This window comes from Aythya ferina (assembly GCF_964211825.1).
Source record: "Aythya ferina genome assembly, contig: HAP1_SCAFFOLD_29, whole genome shotgun sequence".
NCBI classification, from domain to species: domain Eukaryota; kingdom Metazoa; phylum Chordata; class Aves; order Anseriformes; family Anatidae; genus Aythya; species Aythya ferina.
In genome coordinates this window covers 3,081,237-3,105,305 of record NW_028181463.1, presented here as the reverse complement: position 1 = coordinate 3,105,305, position 24,069 = coordinate 3,081,237, and the positions used below count along the sequence as shown (strand labels likewise).

Here is a 24,069-nt window from a genome sequence, read left to right as displayed (position 1 = left end):
AGGTTCTTCTCAGGAGAACCTCCTTAGTGCAATTACCCTGCAGCTCAAGGACACACCAGCAGAGAACAACTGAAACCAATGAAGGAAAAGGATCTGCCAACTGTCTAAGTGCAGTTCGTCAAATGCTTTGAGAGGTTTAACTGAAAAATGGAAATGTTTTTTCTCAGATAATCCTGATATATTATCACTCTATTTCTGTTCCTTTAGCAGGACAACATATACAAAACAAACAAATGCCCAACAGCAGCTCTGTGAGCAAGTTCCTCCTGCTGGCATTTGCAGACACGCGTGAGCTGCATCTCCTGCACTTTGCGCTCTTCCTGGGCATCTACCTGGCTGCCCTCCTGGGCAACGGCCTCATCCTCAGCGCCGTAGCCTGCGACCACCGCCTCCACACCCCCATGTACTTCTTCCTCCTCAACCTTGCCCTCCTCGACGTGGGCTGCATCTCCACCACTCTGCCCAAAGCCATGGCCAATGCCCTCTGGGACACGACAGCCATCTCCTGTCAAGGATGTGCTGCTCAGGTCTTTTTCTTTCTGTTCTTTATATCAGCAGAATATTTTCTTCTCACTGCCATGGCCTACGACCGCTACGTTGCCATCTGCAAGCCCCTGCACTACGGGAGCCTCCTGGGCAGCAGAGCTTGTGCCCAGATGGCAGCAGCTGCCTGGGGCAGTGGCTTTCTGTATAGTATCCTGCACACGGCCACTACATTTTCCCTGCCCCTCTGCCATGGCAATGCTGTGGACCAGTTCTTCTGTGAAGTTCCCCAGATCCTCAAGCTCTCCTGCTCAGATGCCTACCTCAGGGAAGTTGGGCCACTTGTGTTTAGTATTTCTTTAGTATTTGTTTGTTTTGTTTTCATTGTTTTCTCCTATGTGCAGATCTTCAGGGCAGTGCTGAGGATGCCCTCTGAGCAGGGCAGGCACAAAGCCTTTTCCACGTGCCTCCCTCACCTGGCCGTGGTCTCTGTGTTTCTCAGCACTGGCATATTTGCCTACTTGAAGCCCCCCTCAATCTCTTCCCCATCCCTGGACCTGGTGATGGCTGTTCTATACTCACTGTTGCCTCCAGCAGTGAATCCCCTCATTTACAGCATGAGGAACCAGGAGCTCAAACATGCAGTGAGGAAACTATTTTATACCTCTTCCTTCAGTATTAATAATGTGCATAAAATACTAATAGGATTTCTGCAAACAAACACTCTTAGTGCAAATTCTTGAAAGTAATTTTCTTTATTATTATTTCCTATAAGTTGTGGCTTTGATTTAATGTTATTCTAAGCCTCCTAATTATTATTTTATTATTATTATTATGAAGTCAATAATTTCAAATACCTTTACAGTCAGTATTCTTGTTTAAATAAAACAAAAATGAAACTGGGACAATTTCATTAGTCTCTACTGCAGTCTGTTCCCATCGCCAGTGCCTCCAGCAGTGAACCCACTCATCTAAAACATGAGGAACCTGGAACTAACCATTGCAGTGAGGACACTGATTGAATACATATTCTTCAGCTTCGTTGACTATAACAATAAGCTTATAATCAGAAACACCTATTTTTCAAAAACTTTAAGATACTTTTTTTTTTTCTTTTTATTTGTCTATGTTGTTATTTTCATTAGCTATTGTTTCAGATATAAATAATATTAATCTTAACCTCCTACTTCTTAAAGATTTACCTATAGAACCAGGCTTCCTGTGTAGATAAACACAATAAGGAATCCAGAAGAAATTCATTGGTCTGAGCTGCCATCTCTTCCTATCCCCTCTGGAGCTGGGGGAGCACTTGTTGGGGCACTTGTGTTTTAGTATTTCTTTAGCCTTTGGTTCTTTTGTTTTCATTGTGCTGTCCTATGTGCAAATCTTCAGGGCAGTGCTGAGGATACCCTCTGAACAGGGCTGGCACAAAGCCTTTTCCACGTGCCTCCCTCACCTGGCCATGGCCTTCCTCTTTCTCAGCACTTCCGTGTTTGCCTACCTGAAGCCCGCTTCCATCTCTTCCCCATCTCTGGACTTGGTGGTGTCACTTTTGTACTCAGTGGCACCTCCAGCAGTGAACCCCCTCATCTACAGCATGAGGAACCAGGAGCTCAAGGTTGCAGTGAGGAAACTGTTTCTATATGTGCTTCTTAAGCATCAGTGCTGTTAACATTATTGTTATTTGTATCATATCATTTTTTGTACTTAGTATTATTATCATATTGTAATAACAATAATAATCCTTTAAATGCTACCATTCTATTTTAAGTAACTGACGAGAGATTTTCATTTCATTTTTCATTTTGATTATTTTCATAACTTTTGACATTGTTTTAATTTATTAAGTAATTTATTTACTTTGACTATGTCTTCTAATCAATCATATTGAACTAGGCTTCCTCTGTAAGTACAGACAATAAAGAAGACAGCATAAATTCATTGGACTCAGTATCCCTCTCTTCCCATCTCCTCTGATTCTGGGGGAGCAGCCCCAGCATGCAGGAGGGGCTCAGGGCCAAGAGGCTCACCGCCCGCTGGGCTCTGCCTCTCTGCTGCCTTCGGGTTGGGGCTGCTGCTTCCCTGGAGCCATGGCCATGGCCAGCAGCAGGACGTGGCCTTGTCACTGCTGCTCCCTTTGGCTTCCTCATTGTTCTCTTGTGCTTTCACATTCAACTAAGTCTTCAGATCTCATGTATCTTGCTGTCTGTACAGTGGCATCTCTTTCATTGCACAGCTCTTCCAAAGCTGGTGGAAGGAATATACCCAAGGAACTGCTGCATGAACGGACCTCTTGCTTTTCTGGCCTTCACTGTGGATCAGAATTTCAGAGTGCTCAGTGTAGTGCTGGACTGGGAGTTCCCTTCTTGGCTGGCCATGGCTCAGCAAACAATAACTGGCCTTGACTGGCCTGGAACTGTCCTGGTTGTGCTTAGTCTGATGGCAAATAACATGCTGGAGAGGAATGTGGAGCTGCTCTGTGGCTGGGCCGGGCCTCTTGTGCTGGCCTGGGGAGCGGGGCTGCCCCTGCGGGGCACAGGCACTGTGTGCTGGGGATCTCCCAGGCAAGAGAGCAGGGCTCCTGCCTCTTCATGGACCTCCATCTCCTGAGCTGGGGCTGGCCCCAGTGCAGGGGCTGCTGGGGAGGCCCAGAGCTGCCTTTGAGGCAGCAGCTGCGGTGCCTTGTGAGGGGCTGGGGCTGTGGTGGCCATGCCCAGAGCCCTGCAGCAGCCTGCAGTAGGCACTGCCCTGGGGCCAACCCAGCCTGGGCTGCTGGGCTGCACTGGGCTGGGCTGGACTGTACTGGGGAGAGGGAAGGGAGGAGGGGAGAGGTGGGCAGGGGCTGGGCTGGGCTGGGCAGTGCCCGGCAGAGGGCAACAGCAGCGTCAGAGAGCAGTGGCAGCATGCAGGGGAGGGCTCCCAGCAGGGCTTGGTGCTGCAGAGCCAGGGCTGTGCAAAGGGAGCCCAGAGCTGCAGGGGCAGGGGAGAGGAAGCCACTCTGGGCCCTTGCTGGCTTGGGCAGAGCAGGAAGGGTGCCCAGGGCATTCGTCCCCTCCCTGCAGCCTGCCAGCACATCTGCCGAGGGCCAGGGCGGCTGCTGCAGGGGCAGGGAGCTCAGCATGGCCCTTGCAGCCCCCTGCCCTGGGCCTGCCTCTGCCCTTGGCCTCAGCCCCGACCTTGTCTGTGCTGGCAGGAGCGCTCTTGGCACGCGCTTCCTGGCCTCCCCTGGCCTGCGCACAGCTGCTGCCCACTCAGGCTGCTGCCACAAACGTGTCCTCACAAGCAGCACCACCCCTTGGGCTGCTTCTGCTGGCCTCCCCCACCCAACTGCCTTGACTCCTTGTCTCTGGTGGGCCCCAACTCCTGCACCGAATTGCATTCCTTGGCTCTCAGTGACGTCTCCCCTGCCATGATGGGACATGCTTTCCAGTGCACCATCTACCAGACACAGCAATGAATACCATGAGCAGGACTAGAGGGGTCCTCCTTCCAGCCAAGGCGGGGGCACAGAGGAAAGGGACAATCAGGTTTACTGGACTAGGTATATTTAATGGCCTGGCACATCAGACCCACAAATGTATGAGGCTCTACTAGACACCAGTGCACAGAGTACCCTAATGCCATCAAGCTGTAAAGAGGTAAAACCCACCTGTATTTCTGGAGTGACAGGGGCAGCCCAAGAGATAACTGCACTGGAGGCTGAAGTGAGTCTAACTGGGAAGGAATGGCAAAAGCACCTGTTATAAATGAAGTCTTACTCAATCTGAATTTAGTAATATTTATAAAAGGCAAGTAAACAGTGCTGGGTGTCTGGGGAGTCTATGCTCTACCAAGATGCACATACGAAGATCGAACTTTCTAAACGTACAGAACATTGCTTTTATATATGCCTATACATATGTACAATCAGAAACGGTAACAAACAATCCTTTAAATCTATTACTGTTAAAGTCCGTGAATGGGGGAGCATAGTTGGAGTTGGTAATCCTGGTTGAAGTGCTCCCATATCTTCCATGACTTAACAGTCTCCATTTTCCACTCTTTTTCTTGATTACAAACACCGGAGAGTTCCAGGGCTAGTTGTGGGAACAACATGTCTTGCTAGGAACTTGGCCTTCTGGCCTTATGTATCCTATTCTTCCCAGATCGAAGAAAAACATATCCATCTCCTCTTCAAGGCCAATAGGGCCTGGGTCAAAAGGCATGTCACCAGGGGGCATAACAGCAAAGGCCTGCAATGGCAGTAGTGGTGGGGGTGGGGGCGATGGTGTAGTAGAAGGATTGGTGGATGAGCCTGCAGCTCCCTCACTGTCTGGCAAACCACGTGTGTCTGACTGTGGTCCCACATGGCTCTTTAAGGCCTCAGAGACTGCTTGCCAGGTGCCGAGCAGTCCCACCGCAACCTTGTCATTTTTAGTTGCAGATTCCCACACCTTGACATCAATTTGGTTCCATATTTCAGGATCATAAACTGTCTAATTGTTAAGGAGAATAAGCTGTAAGGTTAGCAGGACAGTCTTTGTTTCTAAGGACGTATGATTCCCCATAATGTGCAGCTGCTTACCAGCAAGGGGCAGTTGTGTGCGTGGCTCCGCTTCTCTCAGCTTGAGCTTCTTCCCATCTCCAGTGCGCCCATTTCCAGCGACTTTCTGTACGAGAGTCTCTGAGTGGTTTGCTGAGTTTGGCCAAACCTATCTTTATGAGGTGATCAATGTGCCTGTTCCCATCCTGGTCTCTATTCTGCTAGCCTGTCCCTATTAATTCCTTTTTCATTATGTCGGGATGTCTTTTTTCATCTTGAGGACAGGCTCCCCTCTTATACCCTTCGCCCCACAGCAGTCCTTTTCAAAAATAACTTTTCATTTGTCAAACAACTTTGCCCAGCAACAGCAAAGACTGGCTTCAGGAGAGGGAACTTTAAAGTTCCAAGAGGGCACCACCGGTGAGGCTTTGGCTAACCGAGTCTCCCTGATTGCCCTCCATGACCTTCGTTCATTAACTGGAGAGCCAAGGTATAGATGCAGAGCTTGGTAGTGTGGTTATGTGATGGACTTGTCAGCACTAAGGTAAAGTTGCCTGACCTGGGTGACACGTCCCAGAGCAGTGTCAGGCACAATGCAATTCTTTTTGCCTTCTGCATCTATAGCACAGGAAGTAGGACTTTGCCCTACTCCATTGACTGGGCAGGTCTTTTCACTTTACCCAATTTAGGTTTCCGTGGCTGGAAAGGGACGATTTCCCCAAAGAGGCCAAGCTCATGGGTACAGCTACAGCCACTTGAAGATATATTTTCTTTAGTTTTCTTCCTGAGTTTTCAACAGAAGACCCAAGAGAACCATGGATGTCCAGGTGTCTACTAAGATTAATTTAGAATGTCTCAGGATCCAATGTTCATTTCAATTTTATTTTATTTTATTTTATTTTATTTTATTTTATTTTATTTTATTTTATTTTATTTTATTTTATTTTATTTTATATTTTATTTTATTTTATTTTATTTTATTTTATTTTATTTTATTTTATTTTATTTTATTTTATTTTATTTTTCCTTGAATTATCTTTGAAAGGTTTTCATGTGCTGAGCCCTGCTGCAGCTACAGGGACAAAGACCACTGCTGGCAGATGAGGTGTCAGACCTCCAGACTCTGATTTTCCTTCTGATGCAGGTCTGCAAATAAGTCACCCTGGATGAATAGCAATAGGTGAATGATGCTCCAAACTGAAATGCAACAACATTCAGCGTTTTAAATGAAAAAGAAAAAAAAAATATTTGATGCTTTTTGAAAACTTCATCCTTAACTACATCATGCAAGCTCTGCAATTAGCTGCACAAGGCGTGAAGGCTTGAAGACAACTATGGAAGAGATGTTAGGACTTTCTGCATTTTAATGAGTTCCATGGTGTATTTCGGTGTTCAGTCTATGAAGCTCAGGTACTGAGAAGAGAGTGATGTAACTGTTTGAGCAAGTAAAGTCAGAAGGACGAGTTGAAGTGACTTGGAGTATTAATGGGCCCCACTGAGGGCTATTACTAAGAAAGCCTCCCCAGGGCCTTGTTAGGGCAGATATTTGAAGGCCACGGTTACAGACAGGCAAAGCTCTATGCTGAGAAAAGTCTTGGTTGGTTTTGGTGATGCAGAAGGGCCAAGGGTTGGCCCCAGCCACTGGAACAGGAGATCCTGCATCCCCAAGTCTTTCTCAAGGCTCTTGCTGGAATCTGTGGGATGTGGTGGGCAGGGTGATGCCAAGGGAAGAATAGTGGTATGTCACCTCTGAGCTGATGTACAGGGTTGCAAGCAATTAATGAGGCCTCATTGCAATGAGTATAACATCTCTCCTCATAAGCTGCAGCAAAGGAGACAAATATCTCAGGGTTGTTAGCACCTTCCCTTTTTACCAGCACCCTCTGCCTTCTCCTCTGCAGGTTTTCCAATGCTGTCCCACACATTGCCCTATTGCCTTGAAGTCTGCAGACACCCATCTCTGTTCACCACTTTGCTCTCATCCCTTGCTTTAACCCATGTCTCGTCAACCCTCACCAGCTGTTCCTTGAAACAGAAAGCCATGGTCTGATCAGAGGGTGACCTCTGGCACTACAGCACAACCCCTTGAAGGACATTTCTTCCTCCTTGTGGCCAGTTCCAACCTTCCAGGGTGTGATAAATTAGTGGGGGTTTGTTCATTGTCTTTGAGGAATTTGGAGAATCTGCTGGGGAGAAAAGGTTGTAAAATTTAATGGCCTTGATAAGGGAGGAAGCAGGAGGGGGTGTTGGGTGAACATCCTTGAGTTAAACCAGACTCTGTGAAATTCCTTACCACAAGACATCCTTTTTGCCGCTTTACTACCCGCACCTGAACACGAAGCAGAGGAATAACGACCCCCCCTCTCAACAATAGATTGCGCAGCCTCAGCCAGTTCAACAAGTCCTGATAAGCCGGAATTCAACTGCTATAAAACAGCAACACTGGAAAGGGAAGTTGCGTGCTGTTGTGGAGCGGAGACTCCCCAGCCACCCAGCGCTGTTTTGCTTGTGTCTGCTTACTTGATTAATAAAATAATTTCAATAGACCAGTAAATTGTGTGGTTTAATTTATAACACAGGGCACACTTTGTGGCAAGTTTTTCTCTCCTGCTCTTTCCTGCTACCACAGATAGCTCCATCAGGTTGGAAACCCCTCCTGAAGTAGGCATCCCAACACACCAGGCTCCTTGCGGCCTCTCAGCCAACCACACACAAGTCATCTCAGCAGCAGCTTCCAAGCCAGGGGCCTGCTGCTGGCCTTGCAGCTTCTTGGCTAGACACAGCCAAGCCTTGTGCCTGCTGCTGCCCACTCATGGACTCAAGCAGAAGGGACAGGACAACCCAACTGGGGGCCTTCTTTCTGTCTGGGTCCTCCTGGGTCTGGAGGCAGAGGGGATCCCCCAGTCAGCATGCCAAGCAGGTGCCTTCTGCTGGCCTAGCAGGGCCACTGCCAGATGTCAGCCCAAAAGTGCAGGTCCCAGGGAGAAGTCAAGGGTGACCTGCCACCTCCAGACACAAGTGACCTCACAGTCCCTTTCTGTGACACGTTCCTGCTGCTGCCCTATCAAGGGCAGAGACAGAAGTGACGTCAAAGTCACATTCCTCCTGCTGCTGGGGCAGGAGATCCTGAGGCAGAGCTGACTACTTTCTAGTTCCCACTGGACTGGGGCTCACCTTTCTGGGTTAGAGAGTAAACAAATGTTTAATGGGAAGGTTTGGTGTTCTTCTTTGTGTAGGGTATGGGCAGGCTCTGTGGTTTGGTTCATTTTTATGTCTGCCTAGAAGCCAAGGTTTAAATAGAGCATTTTATTACTAATGTTAAGGGAAGGGATTAGGGTGAGCAAGAGAGAAAAGGTAAGGGAAAGGGGTTATGGGGTGAGCTTTGCTTCAAGGGATACCTTGTGTTCAAGCTTTAGAGAAATGGATTCCTGTCAGAGTGTTGGAGGAACATTTAGGTTTAGGGATTAAAACTACTGGTTAAAATAGTGTTAGGGCCATATATGACTGTACAAGTCAGTGTTACCACATGATCTACATTACATGATGCCTCTTCCCTCTATGAAATCATTATTTTCTGCTGCCCATGCTCCTCTTACCACCCCCAAAGATCAAAACTCTCATGTCCAGGTGTTGTGGTTTAATCCAACCACAGCTAAACACCACACAGTCATTCACTCATCCTCCCCCCTCCCTCTCTGGGATGGGAAACGGGAAAGTGAAGAAACGGGAAAGTGAAGCCTGTGAGTTGAGATAAAGACAGTTTATTAAGAAAGGAAAATAATTATAACAATAACAATAATAACAATAATGATGATAATATAACTACTACTAATAGTGTGTACAAACAAGTGATGCACAAAGCAATTGCTCACCACCCACTGACCGATGCCCAGCCTAACCCCGAGCAGTCCAGCCCTCCTCCCCATGGCTACCCACCCCTAAATATTGTTTAGCATGACGTCAGATGGTATGGAATACCCCTTTGAACAGTTTGGGTCAGCTGTCCTGCATCTGTCCTCTCCCAGCTCCTGCTGCACCCCCAGCCTGCCCGTTGGCAAGACAGAGTGAGAAGCTGAGACATCCTTGGCTTGGTGTAAGCACTGCTCTGCAACAATTAAAAATCAGCATCTTATCAGCACTCTTCTCATCCTAAGCCAAAACATAACACCCGAGCAGCTAGTAGGAGGAAAATTACCTCTGTAATAATTGAAACCAGGATATCCATCCACCCCTTATTCTGTACCATTTATTTCATGCTCAGGTTCCATTCCTTACAAGACCACATCCTGCTGCTGGCCATGGCCATGGCTCCAGGAAAGCAGCAGCCCCAACCCAAAGGCAGCAGACAGGCAGAGCCCAGCGGGCAATGAGGGGCAGCCTCGAGGGCCACCGGGGCTGCTCCTGCATGTGTCAGCTGGGCTCTTGGCCATGAGCCCCTCCAGAGGAGATGGGAAGAGACGGATACTGAGATCAGTGAATTTTTGATGGCTTCTTTATTGTCTTTATTTACACTGGAAGACTAATCCTATGGGTAGATTAGATGATTTGGTCAATGTATATAAATTTATTAACAGGCAGGATGCTAAGAATAACATTACTGAAATAATGATAAAAGTGAACTGACGTGAATCACATTAATTTCACGTAATTATGACTATATATTATAAACTCATTATTGATGTTTAAGAAGCATGTATAGGAGCAGTCTCCTCACTCCATACTTCTTGTTCTTCCAAGTTCTTGTTTCTCATGCTGTAGATGAGAGGGTTCAGTGCTGAAGGTACCACTGAGTACAGAAATGCCAGCACCAGGTCCAGCAATGGGGAGGAGTTGGAGAGGGGCTTCAGGCAGGAAACCATGAGAGGCCTGAGGGAGGCAGACACCACGGTCAGGTGAGGGAGGCACGTGGAAAAGGCTTTGTGCCAGAGCTCTGATATAGAGACAACAGGACTGTCACCTAGATCCACAAGGTCTAATCCAAATACACTGCTCCTACCTGTGGCAGCTGGGCTCTTGGCCCTGAGCCCCTCCTGGATGCTGGGACTGCTCCCCCAGCTCCAGAGGAGATGGGAAGAGAAGGATACTGAGACCAATGAATTTCTCATGATATCTTTCTTGTCTTTAACTACCAAGGAAGCCTGCTTCTGTATATGCATTAGACCATGTGGTCAAACCTAACAGAAGAAGTAACATTCAGAATGCTAAGAATGAGATTATTAAAAACAAAATGAAATATTGTTCAAATTTTTACAGAGAAAAATAATTTAAAAAATGTTGTGTCATTTTTCCAAATACCCTTTTATTTATTTTAGTATTATTATGAATGATAATGTCATGATAACACTAGTAACAATAAAAATGATATGATATAGTATGAATCAAAATATTTGCACAGTATTAAGAATACATCTTCTGAACACATGATGGATGCTTAAGAAGCATGTATGGAAACAGTTTCCTCACTGCATCCTTGAGCTCCTGGTTCCTCATGCTGTAGATGAGGGGGTTCAGGGCTGGAGGCACCACCGAGTACAGAAATGCCACCACCAGGTCCAGGGATGGCAAGGAAATGGAGGGGGGCTTCAGGTAGGAAAATATGCCAGTGCTGACAAACAGAGAGATCACAGCCAGGTGAGGGAGGCACGTGGAAAAGGCCTTGTGCTTGCCCTGCTCAGAGGGCATCCTCAGCACAGCCCTGAAGATCTGCACATAAGAGAAAACAATGAAAACAAAACAACCAAATGATAAAAAAATGCTAAACAGAACTGCCCCAACTTCTCTGAGATAGGAATCTGAGCAGGGAAGCTTGAGGATGTGGGGGACTTCACAGAAGAATTGGTCCACAGCATTGTCTTGGCAGAGGGGCAGGGAAAATGTGTTGGTCGTGTGCAGGACAGCATTGAGAAAGCCACTGCCCCAGGCAGCTGCTGCCATCTGGGCACAAGCTCTGCTGCCCAGGAGGCTCCCGTAGTGCAGGGGCTTGCAGATGGCAACGTAGCGGTCATAGGCCATGATAGTGAGAATAGAATATTCTGCTGCTATAAAGAAGAGAAAGAAAAAGACCTGTGTAGCACATCCTTGATAGGAGATGGCCCTGGTGTCCCAGAGGGCATTGGCCATGGCTTTGGGCAGAGTGGTGGAGATGCAGCCCAGGTCGAGGAGGGCGAGGTTGAGGAGGAAGAAGTACATGGGCGTGTGGAGGCGGTGGTTGCAGGCTACGGCACTGAGGATGAGGCCATTGCCCAGGAGGGCAGCCAGGTAGATGCCCAGGAAGAGCGCGAAGTGCAGGAGCTGCAGCTCGTGCGTCTCTGCAAATGCCAGCAGGAGGAACTCAGTGATGGTGCTTCTGTTGGACATCTGCTTTTTTCGGGATATGGTCCTGAATAAAGTAGAGGATGAGAGTAATAAAGTACAAGAAATGTATCAGAGGGAAACAAATTCAGTTTCTCATTTAAAATCATTGCCTATATTGTGCACTTTCTGGCAGACATTTGGCAGATCCCTTTCATGCATCCTGATTCATTCTGCCTGAGGCTGTCTCTTGGAACAGGGGGCTCTACTGTGGGCAATGCAGGAGTCAGTCCTGTCCTACCGAAAGAGATGAAGAGGAACATGGGGAAATGTCAGTTTCTCTTCCCTCCTGATCTCAGAGAGTTTTTCACAGTGTTGCTCCCAGTTCACCAAACTGCAGAGCAGAGCTGTGGACACTTTTTTTTAAATTTTATTTTAAATTTTTGTATTTTGAGTTTTTTCTTTCAGCTGTCCCACCACTCCTGAGGAGTGTTTCTAAGCCACAGATCCTGGCTATTTCTACTGGACTCAAAGGGAATCCTTGTAGATCATTATCAGAGAAAAAGGGACTGTCACTTTAGTGCATAGTGTTTTTTGGGGAGGATAGCCAGTCTGTCCATCAAGTACGGTCTCAGCTGCCCCATGAAAGCTGTAGGAAAGTTGTACTCACATATTTGATTGAAAAGAACAAAGACACTGCTGAGAGCAGAGGAATCCAGGCTTAAAGTGCCCATCTCCACACCCCTCACCTTGTCCCCGTATTCCCCTTCCCCCAAGCACACCGAGGGCTCACTCCATGGGTATGTGAAACCCCCATCCCCAGCCAGCCTGCAAACAAGACCAGCAGCAGCACGGCCAGCTGGAGAAGCCAGGAGGAATGCCAGCATGCTGCTGCCAGGGGAGGCAAGGCCAGGGAGGGACAGATGGACACTCAGCAGACCCTCCTGTGCTGCAGCTCTGCCTGCAGACGACACAGCTCCTGCTGGGGACACTGGGGGCTTGAGGGCAGAGGCTGTGCTGCAGGGAGAGGAGAGCAGGGGGTGTCCCAGGGAAGGCGCCTGACCTGCAGGGGATGGCAGGGAGGTGCCTGAGCCCTCCCTCGCACAGCATTTCTGGCAGCAGCTCCCTCTCACCACCTGCCCTGCTCATATCTCTACTGACTTCCTATGTCCCTGCTGGAAACAGGATCTCTGTCCCCATATATCTGCCATGTCCTTGCTCACAGACCCCATCTGAGAAGCTGTGTGCTTCCTGAATAAAGGACATCACAGGGGTTGCATCTCCTAAAGACCTGATAAGCCCTGAGGAGACAACAAACGTTGTTGTTTCAGTCTTTAGGCTGAGGTGCCTGAAGGGATTTGATCACGTTAATTGCTGCCATATTGATCTCTCCCTGCAATACTCTTGGAGTCTCAGTCTCCTGTAAAATCCAGACAATTCATTGTCATGAACCCTGCCTCCCCTCCACACCAAGAATCTGAAAGCACAGAATCCAAGCGAGTCTTCCATTTCAGATAAACCAAGACTCGGTCTTCCTATTAAAACGCCCCCTCAAAAATACCATTCTCTAAAACATCTTCTGTGCCACATTACAGGTAAAATAAGACACATCGTGACAGATGCTGTCAGCCATTGGATGTGCCAGCTGTAGAAGACCCCTCTGGCAATCCCACCTGCATGGCCCTGCTGCCAGAGTCTCACGGTGTCAGGAGCCTGCAGATGTGTCCTGCCACACGCTGCCCTCTGTTGTTGCACTCCTCAGTGCCTCCAAGCCCTCTCTCCTTCTCTCCTCTCTGTGTGCCAGCTGCGGTCAGAGCCCCCAGCCCTGCTGCGCTGTGCAGAGGAGCTGCTCCTGGGCACAGATGTCCCTCTGCATTGTCTGCCAGGAGCTCCCCTTGGGCCCAGGAGCCCGGCCCAGCTCAGCAGCACAGCACCAGACCAAGGCACTGCAATCACCCCTCTGGGGGCTTTGCTGATGAGCCCACGAACCTCAGGCACTCAGAGACAATTGAAGACATCTCTCCAGAAGTCCAAGTCAGAGGCAAGTTTCCTGCAGTGTCCCCATGAGGGCCAGCACTCACACAGCCTCCCTTGGAGCTCGTTAGAGCAGAACCCTGGAGGCAGTGAGGACAAGGAGACAAAGGCAATGTGAAGGTGACACTGATGTGTAGGAAAACTGGATGTGTGTCACAAGCACAAGGGCCAGGCCTCGACTCCAAGTGCTTCGGAAGGGAGATCCTTTCCTTGACAGGTTGCTCAGTGCTCTTTGTGGGGCAGTAGGAGATGGGATGTGCATTGTCAAGTGCAGGAGAATGGTATGACCCCTGCCTGGTTCTTAGGTGAGGGCAAAGAGGAAATGAGGCCATGGTGCTTTAATGATCATCAGTCTCCTCCTAGGTCTCAGTGACAGAGAAAACAGCCATAGCCATGGACACAAAGACCTGGTCCTCTTGGGACTTTCAGCCTTGTCACAGTCCTCTATCCTGTCTATACATGGCTTTGCTAGGGACTCCGAGACCTCCACATCTTTCCTTTTTAGCTGCAGACCCTTATCTCTGTGGGGTCACAGCAGATCTGAGCTGAGCATGATAACTCAGATCTTCTTGGTGGTCATGCTCCTCGTAAGGCAGCTCTGTAGGAAGCTGGCCTGGTTCCTCGTGAGCAGGCACCACTGCTCTATGGCATCCCTCGTTGTACCCAGAGCCTCCTCCTCCTGGCCACTACTCACTCAGCAGGGTCCCAGTCTGCCCTGATGTGTGGGGTTCCTCTTCTTTTGGTGAAGGACTGGGCTCTTCTCCATGTGAAAGTCAAGAGTTTTCTGAAGTCAAAATCCTGCAGTTTCTCAAGGTTCACCCACAGTGATGCTCCATTCTATTAGCTGTTAATGTCTGCAGGCAGACAGTTCAACCTTCGTGTAATTGTGCTATCTCTGACCAGACAGCAGCAGCAGCAAGAGTTGCAGGGAAATGTGGATAATTCAGGAGTAACCAGTTGAATGGCATTGCAGCACAGTCACAGAAGGCAGGGGATGGAAGGCTGTCAGGTTCCACATTTGCTGTGCTTTCTTCTAATGCATGCTCTCAGTTTCTCTGGAATTGTTTTCTGAATGTTATGGGGCTATGCAGGTGAAAATTAGAAGGACCAAAGCCCAGCTGGAGCTCAATCCATCTATTACTGTCAAAGACAATAAAAAAAAAAAAAAAAAAAAAAAAAAAAACTACTTTCAATGAAGGAGTATTAGAAAGAATCATAATGCTTTATTGGATTTTGGGGGAAAAACCTGGTGAAAAGGGATGAGGTAAAGGCTGAGACACTTAATGCATTCTTTGCCTCTGTTACTAGCAGCAAGACCAGCTGTTCCCCTGGACATTTCTTCCTCCTCATGGCCAGTGCCAACCTTCCAGGGTACGCTTTGTGGCATTTTTTTCTCTCCTGTTCTTTCCTACTACCAAAGGAAGCTCATAACTGGAAGATAACTGGAGGCCATGGTTACAGACAGGCAAAGCACTGTGCTGAGAAAAATCTTGGTTGGTTTTGGTGATGCAGAAGGGCCAAGGGTTTGCCCCCAGCCACTGGAAGGGGAGATCCTGCATCCCCACATCTGTCTCAAGGCTCTTGCTGGGGTCTGTGGGCTGTGGTGGGCAGGGTGATGCCAAGGGAAGAACAGTGTTATAACAGAATCACAGAATTTCTAGGTTGGAAGAGACCTCAAGATCATCGAGTCCAACCTCTGACCTAACGCTAACAATCCCCACTAAACCATATCCCTAAGCTCTACATCTAAATGTCTTTTAAAGACTTCCAGGGATGGTGACTCCACCACTTCCCTGGGCAGCCCATTCCAATGTCTAACAACCCTTTCGGTAAAGAAGTTCTTCCTAACGTCTAACCTAAAACTCCCCTGGCGCAACTTAAGCCCATTCCCCCTCGTCCTGTCACCAGGCACGTGGGAGAATAGACCAACCCCCACCTCGCTACAGCCTCCTTTGAGGTTGCTGTAGAGAGCGATAAGGTCGCCCCTGAGCCTCCTTTTCTCCAGGCTGAACAAGCCCAGCTCCCTCAGCCGCTCCTCGTAGGACTTGTTCTCCAGGCCCCTCACCAGCTTCGTCGCCCTTCTCTGCACCCGCTCAAGCACCTCCATGTCCTTCTTGTAGCGAGGGGCCCAAAACTGAACACAGTACTCGAGGTGTGGCCTCACCAGAGCTGAGTACATGGGGACAATCACCTCCCTAGCCCTGCTGGCCACACTGTTTCTTATGCAAGCCAGGATGCTGTTGGCCTTCTTGGCCACATAAGCATACAGCTGGTTCATATTCAGATGACTATCCACCATTACTCCCAGGTCCTTCTCTGCCTGGCAGCTCTCCAACCACTCATCTCCCAGCCTGTAGCTCTGCTTGGGGTTATTGCACCCCAGGTGCAGGACACGGCACTTGGCCTTGTTGAACTTCATGCAGTTGACCTCAGCCCATTGGTGCAGCCTATCCAGATCCTCCTGCAGAGCCTTCCTGCCCTCAAGCAGATCGACACACGCACCTAACTTGGTGTCATCTGCAAACTTACTGAGGGTGCACTCAATGCCCTCGTACAGATCATCGATGAAGATATTAAAGAGGACTGGCCCCAGCACCGAGCCCTGGGGAACGCCACTAGTGATTGGCCTCCAACTAGACTTGACTCGATTTACCACGGCTCTATGGGCCCGGCTATCCAGCCAGTTTCTAACCCAAAGAAGCGTGCGCCAGTCCAAGTCAAGAGCAGCCAGTTTCTTGAGGAGAATGCTATGTTATGTCACCTCTGAGCTGCTGCACAGGATTGCAAGGAAACTATGAGGCCCCATCGCAATGAATATAACATATCTCTTTCTAAGCTCTAGCCAAGGTGACAAAAACTTCAGGGCTGTTGTGTCCTTCCCTTTTTACCAGCACCCTCTGCCTTATCCTCTGCAGGCTTTCCTATGCTGTCCTACACATTGCCCTATTTCCTTGAAGTCTGCAAACATCTCTGTTCAACACTTTGCTCTCATCGCTTCCTTTAACCCATGTCTCGTCAACCCTCACCAGCTGTTCCTTGAAACACAAAGCCATGGTCTGATCAGAGGGTGACCTCTGGCACCACAGCATGACCCTTTGAGGGACATTTCTTCCTCCTCAAGGCCAGCACCAACCTTCCAGGGCACACTTTGTGGCAAGTTTTTCTTTCCTGCTCTTTCCTACTACCAAAGAAAGCTCCATCAGAGTGGAAACCACTCCTGAAGTAGGCATCCCAACACACCAGGCTCCTTGCGGCCTCTCAGCCAACCAGACACAAGTCACCTCAGCAGCAGCTTCCAAGCCAGGGGCCTGCTGCTGGCCTTGCAGCTTCTTGGCTAGACACAGCCAAGCCTTGTGCCTGCTGCTGTGCAGTCATGGACTCAAGCAGAAGGGACAGGACAACCCATGTTGGGGCCTTCTTTCTGCCTGGGTCCTCCTGGCTCTGGAGGCAGAGGGGATCCCCCAGTCAGCATGCCAAGCAGGTGCCTTGTGCTGGCCTAGCAGGGCCACTGCCAGCTGTCAGCCCAAAAGTGCAGCTCCCAGGAAGAAGTCAAGGGAGACCTGCCACCTCCAGACACAAGTGACCTCACAGTCCCTTTGCGTGACACATTCCTGCTGCTGCCCTATCAAGTGCAGAGACAGAAGTGACCTCACATTCCCTGCCACAGTCACATTCCTCCTGCAGAGGCAGGAGATCCTGAGGTAGGGTTCATAGGATTCCCACCCATCTCCTCCTTGTGGCCCACAAGCTGATGAGACCCATGGCCCCTCACGTTCATCTTTGAATGCCAAGCAACTGCACAGCAGCCTCACAGTTCTTCTCCTGCAACAAGGGGCCAAGCACCTGAAGTCAAGGTTCAGGAGAGGGGCTGAAGGTGATGAGGTTAATGGACAGGAACAGGGGCTTTGGGTGTTAGCTGTTCATGTATGGCATTAGGGAACAAGGCTCACCTTTCTGAGTTAGAGTTTAGGTAAAATTTTAGTTGAAGACTTTTGTGTGCTGCCTGGGGTGTCAAGCCTGTGGTTAAATTATTGGCAAGCTTTGCGATTTAGGATTTTGTTCAGGTCTGCCTAGAAGTCCAGGGTTAAAGAGAGCCTTTTAATGCTAGTGTTAAGGTCAGGGATCACGGTGAGCAATAGAGGAAAGTTAAGAGAAAGAGGCTATGGGCTGAGTTTTGACTTCAAGGGAATCTTTGAGTTCAGACATTGGAGTAGTGGATTCCTGTCAGGGTGTGGAGCAGCATTTAGATTTGTGACTTAAGGTTACTGATTGAAAGTGGGGAAGGGCCGCATATGACTGTTTTAGGTCACGGTTACAGCAGCATCAGCATAACCTGAACCAATTTACCTCTACAAAATCCTTAATTTCTGCTGGCCAAGCCCTTATTCCCTCCCCCAAATCTCACATCTCTCCTGTCCAGCCTTCTCCTGACCTCCCCATATCAGACATCTCATTGGGATCAGCTTTCTGATGGATTTCATGATCTCAGAGTATCCATCACACCTCTGTTGGCTGCTCTATTTCTAAGAAAAGCACCACTTAATACACGATGGAAAAGGACACAAAAGTCCATCAGAGCACCCTGCACAATGTGCCCAGCAGCTCTGCAGTGCCACAAAAGTGTGGTTCCTGCCTACAAGTTTTCTTTCCAGAATGGCTCCTATGGCTCCAGGGTAACTTTTCCCAGGCACTACGTTCCCCAGGCCACACCACTCTTGCCCGCAGGCCCAATGTGCCTCTCCAACCCTCCCCTCTTCCCCTGCAGTAGTGGCAACTCAGCGCAGCAGGTTGGTGCATCTCCAGGCTCAGGGGTGTTTCCTGAGGGCCTGCCCCGTGTGGGGAGTGGTGGGGAGGAAGAGAGCAAGGTCATCTCCTGGGGCATGGCTGAGCACAGCCCAGACATCCTGCACCGTGGGCAGGCCCCTGCTCCCAGGCTGAGGCACACATGCAAGGTGGACACTTCTCCATCATCCCAGCTTCATGCAGGAACTTCAGCCCTGCCCCAGTCCCAGGAGTGACCTCGTCCTCCTACTCCATCCACAGACAGCTGCTAAAGCCCTGAGAGTCTCTGTTTCTCACAGCCTTCACCCAAGTCTTTCTCTTGGCCCTCCCCACTGCCCAGCACTGCCTCTCAGGTGCCACTCAGTGACCCTTCGGAAGGGCCTTTGGGCTTCCTCAATTGTCCTGGTGCTTATTAGCACCTTCCTGCCTCCTTCCAGAGCTTCTTGTCCATTGTGGGGACATTGATTCTGGCTGGGACAGAGTTCCTCTGCAGAGCAACCCCTGCAGTGTTGAGGGAATCTGGAAACAGCATAGATCCCACGGCCTGCTGCAGCTGAGCAAACCAAGATACCAGGATAACTGTGAGAAGCATCTATGACAGTGTTCCCACATCGCCCAACTGAGGAATGCAGGAAAATATTGTTACCAGCAGCGGGTATCAAGGATAAGGTCTACGTGACTACTAATCACAAGGGGATTGTTTTCTTGCAGGTGGGGTTGTTTTCTTCTAGTTGTTTTTCTGAGTGCTTTGACCAATAATTTGTGTGAAACACTGTCCACCCCTGTTAAGTTCTCTATAAAAGTTAGGCTATTCGGGCAATAAAATGGAGCATGATCTGACTCTACTGGTGTCTGTCGTGCTTTCGGCCGTGCTTCCTGCAACACTGCAGTGCTGTGTTTTTAATGTGTGACCAGAGCACCGTTGGTCACCCACGGCTGTAGTCGCTGTTCTTGTGCAGTGTTTGCACAGCATCAAGGCCTTCTCTGCTTCTCACTCTGCCTCACCATCGAGTCGGCGTCCACTAGACCAGGTTGCTCAAAGCCCCATCCAACCTAGCCTTGAATACTTCCAGGGATAGGGCATCCACAGCTTCCCTGGGCAGCCTGTTCCGCTGCCTTACCACCCTCTAAGTCAAGAACTTCTTTTTAATAGCTAATCTAAATCTACCCTCTTTCAGTTTAAAACCATTACCACTCGTCATATCATGACACTGATGAAGAGTCCCTCCCCAGCTGTAGGCCCCCTATTGGTATTGGAAGGGCTCTTTAAGGTCTCCCCAGAGCCTTCTCTTGTCCAGGCTGAACAAACCCATCTTCCTCAGCATGTTCCTAGGAAAAGGGCTGCAGCCCATTGATTGTCCTTATGGCCCTCCTCTGGACTCCTTCTAATAGATACACATCCTTATTGGGGCCCCAGAGCTGAGCACATTACTCAAGTTGTGGCCTCACAAGCCCTTCTACCAGATCAACATTCACTCCAAACTTGGTGTCATCTGCAAACTTACTGAGGGTGCACTCGATCCCCTCATCCACATCATTGATGGAGATATTGAAGAGACCTGGCCACAGTACTGGGCCCTGCGGGACACTAAGGACAGGCCTCCATCTGCATTTATTTGCATTTACCATGATTTGGTCCAGTTTTTAACCCCACAAAGCGTACACCTGTCCAAGCCTTGAGCAGCCAGTTTCTCTGGAGAATGTTGTGGGAAAAGATGGAAAAGCCTTACTGCGGTCTAGGTAGAGCACATCCACAACCTTTCCCTCATCCGCTGAGAGCATCACCTTGTCACACCTTGAGATCTGATTTGCCAAGTGTCCTGGTTTCAGTTAGCACAGAATTAATTTTCTTCCTAGTAGCTGGTGGAATGCTGTGTTTTGGCTTAGAATGAGAAGAGTGCTGATAACACCCCGATGCTTTAATTGTTGCAGAGCAGTGCTTATACTAAGCCAAGGACATCTCAGCCTTTGCTCTGTCCTGCCAACGGGCAGGCTGGGGGGTGCAGTAAGAGCTGGGAGGGGACAGACCCAGGACAGGTGACCCAAACTAGCCAAAGGGGTATTCCATACCATCTGACGTCATGCTAAACAATATATAGGGGTGGCTAGCCGGGGGGAGGGGGCCGGACTGCTCGGGGTTAGGCTGGGCATCGGTCAGCGGGTGGTGAGCAATTGCATTGTGCATCACTTGTTTGTACATACTATTATTACTTTCGTATTATCACCATTGTATCATCATTATTATTATTGTTATTATTATTTTGTTATTTTTTTTTCCCTGTCTTATTAAACTGTCTTTATCTCAACTCACGGGCTTCACTTTCCATTTCTCTCCCCCGTCCCAGAGAGGGAGGGGGGAGGGTGAGCGAACGGCTGCGTGGTGTTTAGCTGCCGGTCGGGTTAAACCACGACAGTCTTTTTGGCGCCCAACGTGGGGCTCGAAAGGTTGAGATAACGGCAGATCTGATCAGAGTGTGTTAAACTAAAATTGGTGTAAGGATTAGACCTGCTTAATAGTCACTTGTCATGATGCTGATTGCTTTAATCACAACTCTGCTGCGCCTGTTTTCCAAATTGAGTATTATAGTACATTATTTTCCGTATTTGCTCTCTGTAGTGTTGTTTCTCCTCTCCGGGCCCTGGTTTCAGACCATTATGGTACTAAGTGTTATAGCAATGGCTTATGAGACGATAAGATATCTGGTCATGACTCTAACTTGGTATTTATACTCAGTAACATCGTGGACTCTGTACTTTGGAAACAGCATCTTGGGAACTATTAGCAATTATACCTATTGTTTTTCTCCATTAGAGAGTCAATCTGTGGAGGGGAAAGGGGAGGATATTTTTCCTTACTTGCTTACTCTCCCTTTCTCCTTCACCACCCCTGTATCCTCCTGGGTCACTCTGCCTTCCTCCTTCACCACCCTCTTATCCCCTGAGCTTGTCACAATAGCTCTCCAAGATATTGAATATTTCTGGAATACTCAGAATACCATAGTCTTGTTGTTCTGCCTCATGAATGCACTTCAGATTCTGCTTAAAGTTAAACAACTACTTATGAAGCTCATCCGGAGATCTGCCCGGAGGCAGTATAGTTGTGGGTGGCAGGGAGTATGGGTGGATATGGGCAGGCATCTAGAGCAGTTGGCACCCCCAGTGTGTTGGAAATTCACCCCTGAACAATGGCAAAATCCTCAAAAACTGGCAGAATGCTTGAAAAAAAGGTGTAATGATTCTGGCAGTTCCAAAGTAACACAAATCATTGTAACGTGCTGGGGCCTGGCTCATGCCTATCGAGCTGCCATTGATACTGCTGTCAACTTAGTGACAGACCCTGCGGCCACTCCAAACCCTGTGACAGATCCAACGGCCACTGTGACCCCTACGGTGGATTCTGCAGCCGCTCCAGTCCCAGCTCCTGCAGCCGCTCCAGTCCCAGCTCCTGCAGCCGCTCCAGTCCCAGCTCCTGCAGCCGCTCCAGTCCCAGCTCCTGCAGCCGCTCCAGCTCCAGCTCCTGCAACTGCTCCAGTCCCAGCTCCTGAAGCTGCTCCAGCTCCAGCTCCTGCAGCTGCTCCAGTCCCAGCTCCTGAAGCCGCTCCAGCTCCAGCTCCTGAAGCCGCTCCAGCTCCAGCTCCTACTGCTGCTCCAGTCCCAGCTCCTGCAACTGCTCCAGCTCCTGTGGCCGTGTCAGAGAAACGAGCTGTAGCAGTGCAAGTTGACCCTGCAGAGGGCATTCCAACCCCTGTGGCAGACCCTGTAACAAAGTCAGAGAAACGAGCAGTAGCAGTGCAAGCTGCCCCTGTAGAGAAGGTGAAAATATGGTATAGAAATTCAAGTCGTTTAGAACGCAGAGAGTCTTCTGCCAATCCAGGTAAGGCTTCTGCCAAAACTAAGTATAGAGATGACGAAGATGATGACGACGCTGGGCCGTCAAGGATTCAGGAGGAGGAAGATGAGGATGCCGAAAGAGCAACAGTAACTACCCGAAGCCTAAACGAGCGCGAGCTACGAGATGTGCGAAAAGATTTTGGTCGCTGTATAGGTGAGCAGCTTGTCACCTGGCTGCTCCGGTGCTGGGACTCTGGAGCCAATTGTGTGGAATTAGACGGCAGGGAAGCCAAGCGGCTGGGATCCCTTGCTCGAGACGCCGGCATTGACAAAGCAATTGCAGATGGAGCACGACCCACCAGCCTCTGGAGGCGTCTCCTCTCAGCTGTGAGGGAAAGGTATCCCTTCAAGGAAGATATTTTATGTCTACCAGGCAAGTGGACCACTATGGAGAAGGGAATCCAGTACCTGAGGGAATTAGCCGTACGGGAAGTGATTTATGAGGATCCAGACCTCAAACAAACATCCACAGATCCAGATGAAGTCAAGTGTACACGACCCATGTGGCGGAAGTTTGTACGGAGTGCACCATCATCATATGCCAGCTCATTGGCAATAATGGCCTGGAAAGAGGATGAGGAACCCACAGTGGGTGAAGCGGCTAAACAACTCCGGCAGTACGAAGAAAGTCTCTCCTCTTCCTTACAGGCCTGCGTCTCAGCTGTGGAGAAACTTTCTGAAAAGGTTCACCAACTTGAAGAGAATCTATTGTCCTCCCCACCTGAACCAACCAGTGCCCACCGACCAAAGGAGAACACTTGGGAGAAACTTTCTGAAAAGGTTCACCAACTTGAAGAGAGATTATTCTCCTTCGCACCTGTACAAAGCAGTGTCTCAGCTGTCAGGGGTAGGCGTTCACCCACACAAGGAAGACGATATGGTGGGTACTCACCCCGTGCCACCCTGTGGTTTTACTTACGAGACCATGGAGAGGACATGAGAAAGTGGGATGGAAAATCTACCGCGACCCTAGAGGCACGGGTACGTGAGTTGCAAAAGAAAACAATCAGGAAAAAGGGATTCTCCGAAAAGTTTGCTGCTCCAACTTCCAGCAGACAGTCCTTCAAACACAGAAACGAGGAAGATTCTGACCAGGATTAGGGGGGCCCTGCCTCCAGCCAGGGGGAGGAAAGGGACAATCGAGTTTATTGGACTGTGTGGATTCGATGGCCTGGCACATCACGCGCACAGAAGTATAAGGCTTTAGTAGACACCGGTGCACAATGTACTATAATGCCATCGAGCTATAAAGGACCAGAGCCCATCTATATTTGTGGAGTGACAGGGGGATCTCAGCAGTTGACTGTATTGGAGGCTGAAGTGAGTCTGACTGGGAATGAGTGGGAAAAGCACCGCATTGTGACTGGTCCGGATGCTCCATGTATCCTTGGCATAGACTATCTTAGAAGAGGATACTGCAAGGACCCAAAAGGGTTCCGGTGGGCTTTTGGTATTGCTGCCTTAGAGACAGAGGGCATTAAACAATTATCTACCTTGCCTGGTCTCTCAGAGGACCCCTCTGTTGTGGGGTTGCTGAGGGTCGAAGAACAGCAAGTGCCAATTGCTACCACAACTGTGCACCGGCGGCAATATCGCACCAACCGAGACTCCCTGATTCCCATCCATAAGCTAATTCGTCAACTGGAGAGCCAAGGAGTGATCAGCAAGACTCATTCACCTTTCAATAGTCCCATATGGCCAGTGCGAAAGTCTAATGGCGAGTGGAGACTAACAGTGGACTATCGTGGCCTGAACGAAGTGACGCCACCACTGAGTGCTGCAGTGCCGGACATGCTGGAACTTCAGTACGAACTAGAATCGAAGGCAGCCAAGTGGTACGCCACAATTGATACTGCTAATGCATTTTTCTCCATCCCTCTAGCAGCAGAGTTCAGGCCACAATTTGCCTTCACTTGGAGGGGAGTCCAATATACTTGGAATAGGCTGCCCCAGGGGTGGAAACACAGCCCTACCATTTGCCATGGGCTGATCCAGTCTGCACTAGAGCAGGGGGAAGCTCCTGAACACCTGCAGTACATCGATGACATTATTGTGTGGGGTGACAC

General features: G+C 49.3%; 2 protein-coding genes across 2 annotated transcripts; one reads left to right on the top strand and one right to left on the bottom strand.

The window, feature by feature from the left end:
• Positions 1-233: 233 nt before the first annotated feature.
• On the top strand, positions 234-1,226 carry LOC311427859 (olfactory receptor 14C36-like; the record flags this gene model as incomplete). Its single annotated transcript, XM_084539449.1, has 1 exon — positions 234-1,226. One exon carries the CDS (start codon positions 234-236, stop codon positions 1,224-1,226), a length of 993 nt encoding a protein of 330 aa, XP_084395575.1.
• Positions 1,227-10,402: 9,176 nt separating this feature from the next.
• Positions 10,403-11,362, bottom strand: LOC311427858 (olfactory receptor 14A16-like; the record flags this gene model as incomplete). Its single annotated transcript, XM_084539448.1, has 1 exon — positions 10,403-11,362. The coding sequence occupies one exon, from the start codon at positions 11,360-11,362 to the stop codon at positions 10,403-10,405; it is 960 nt and encodes a 319-aa protein (XP_084395574.1).
• Positions 11,363-24,069: the final 12,707 nt, after the last annotated feature.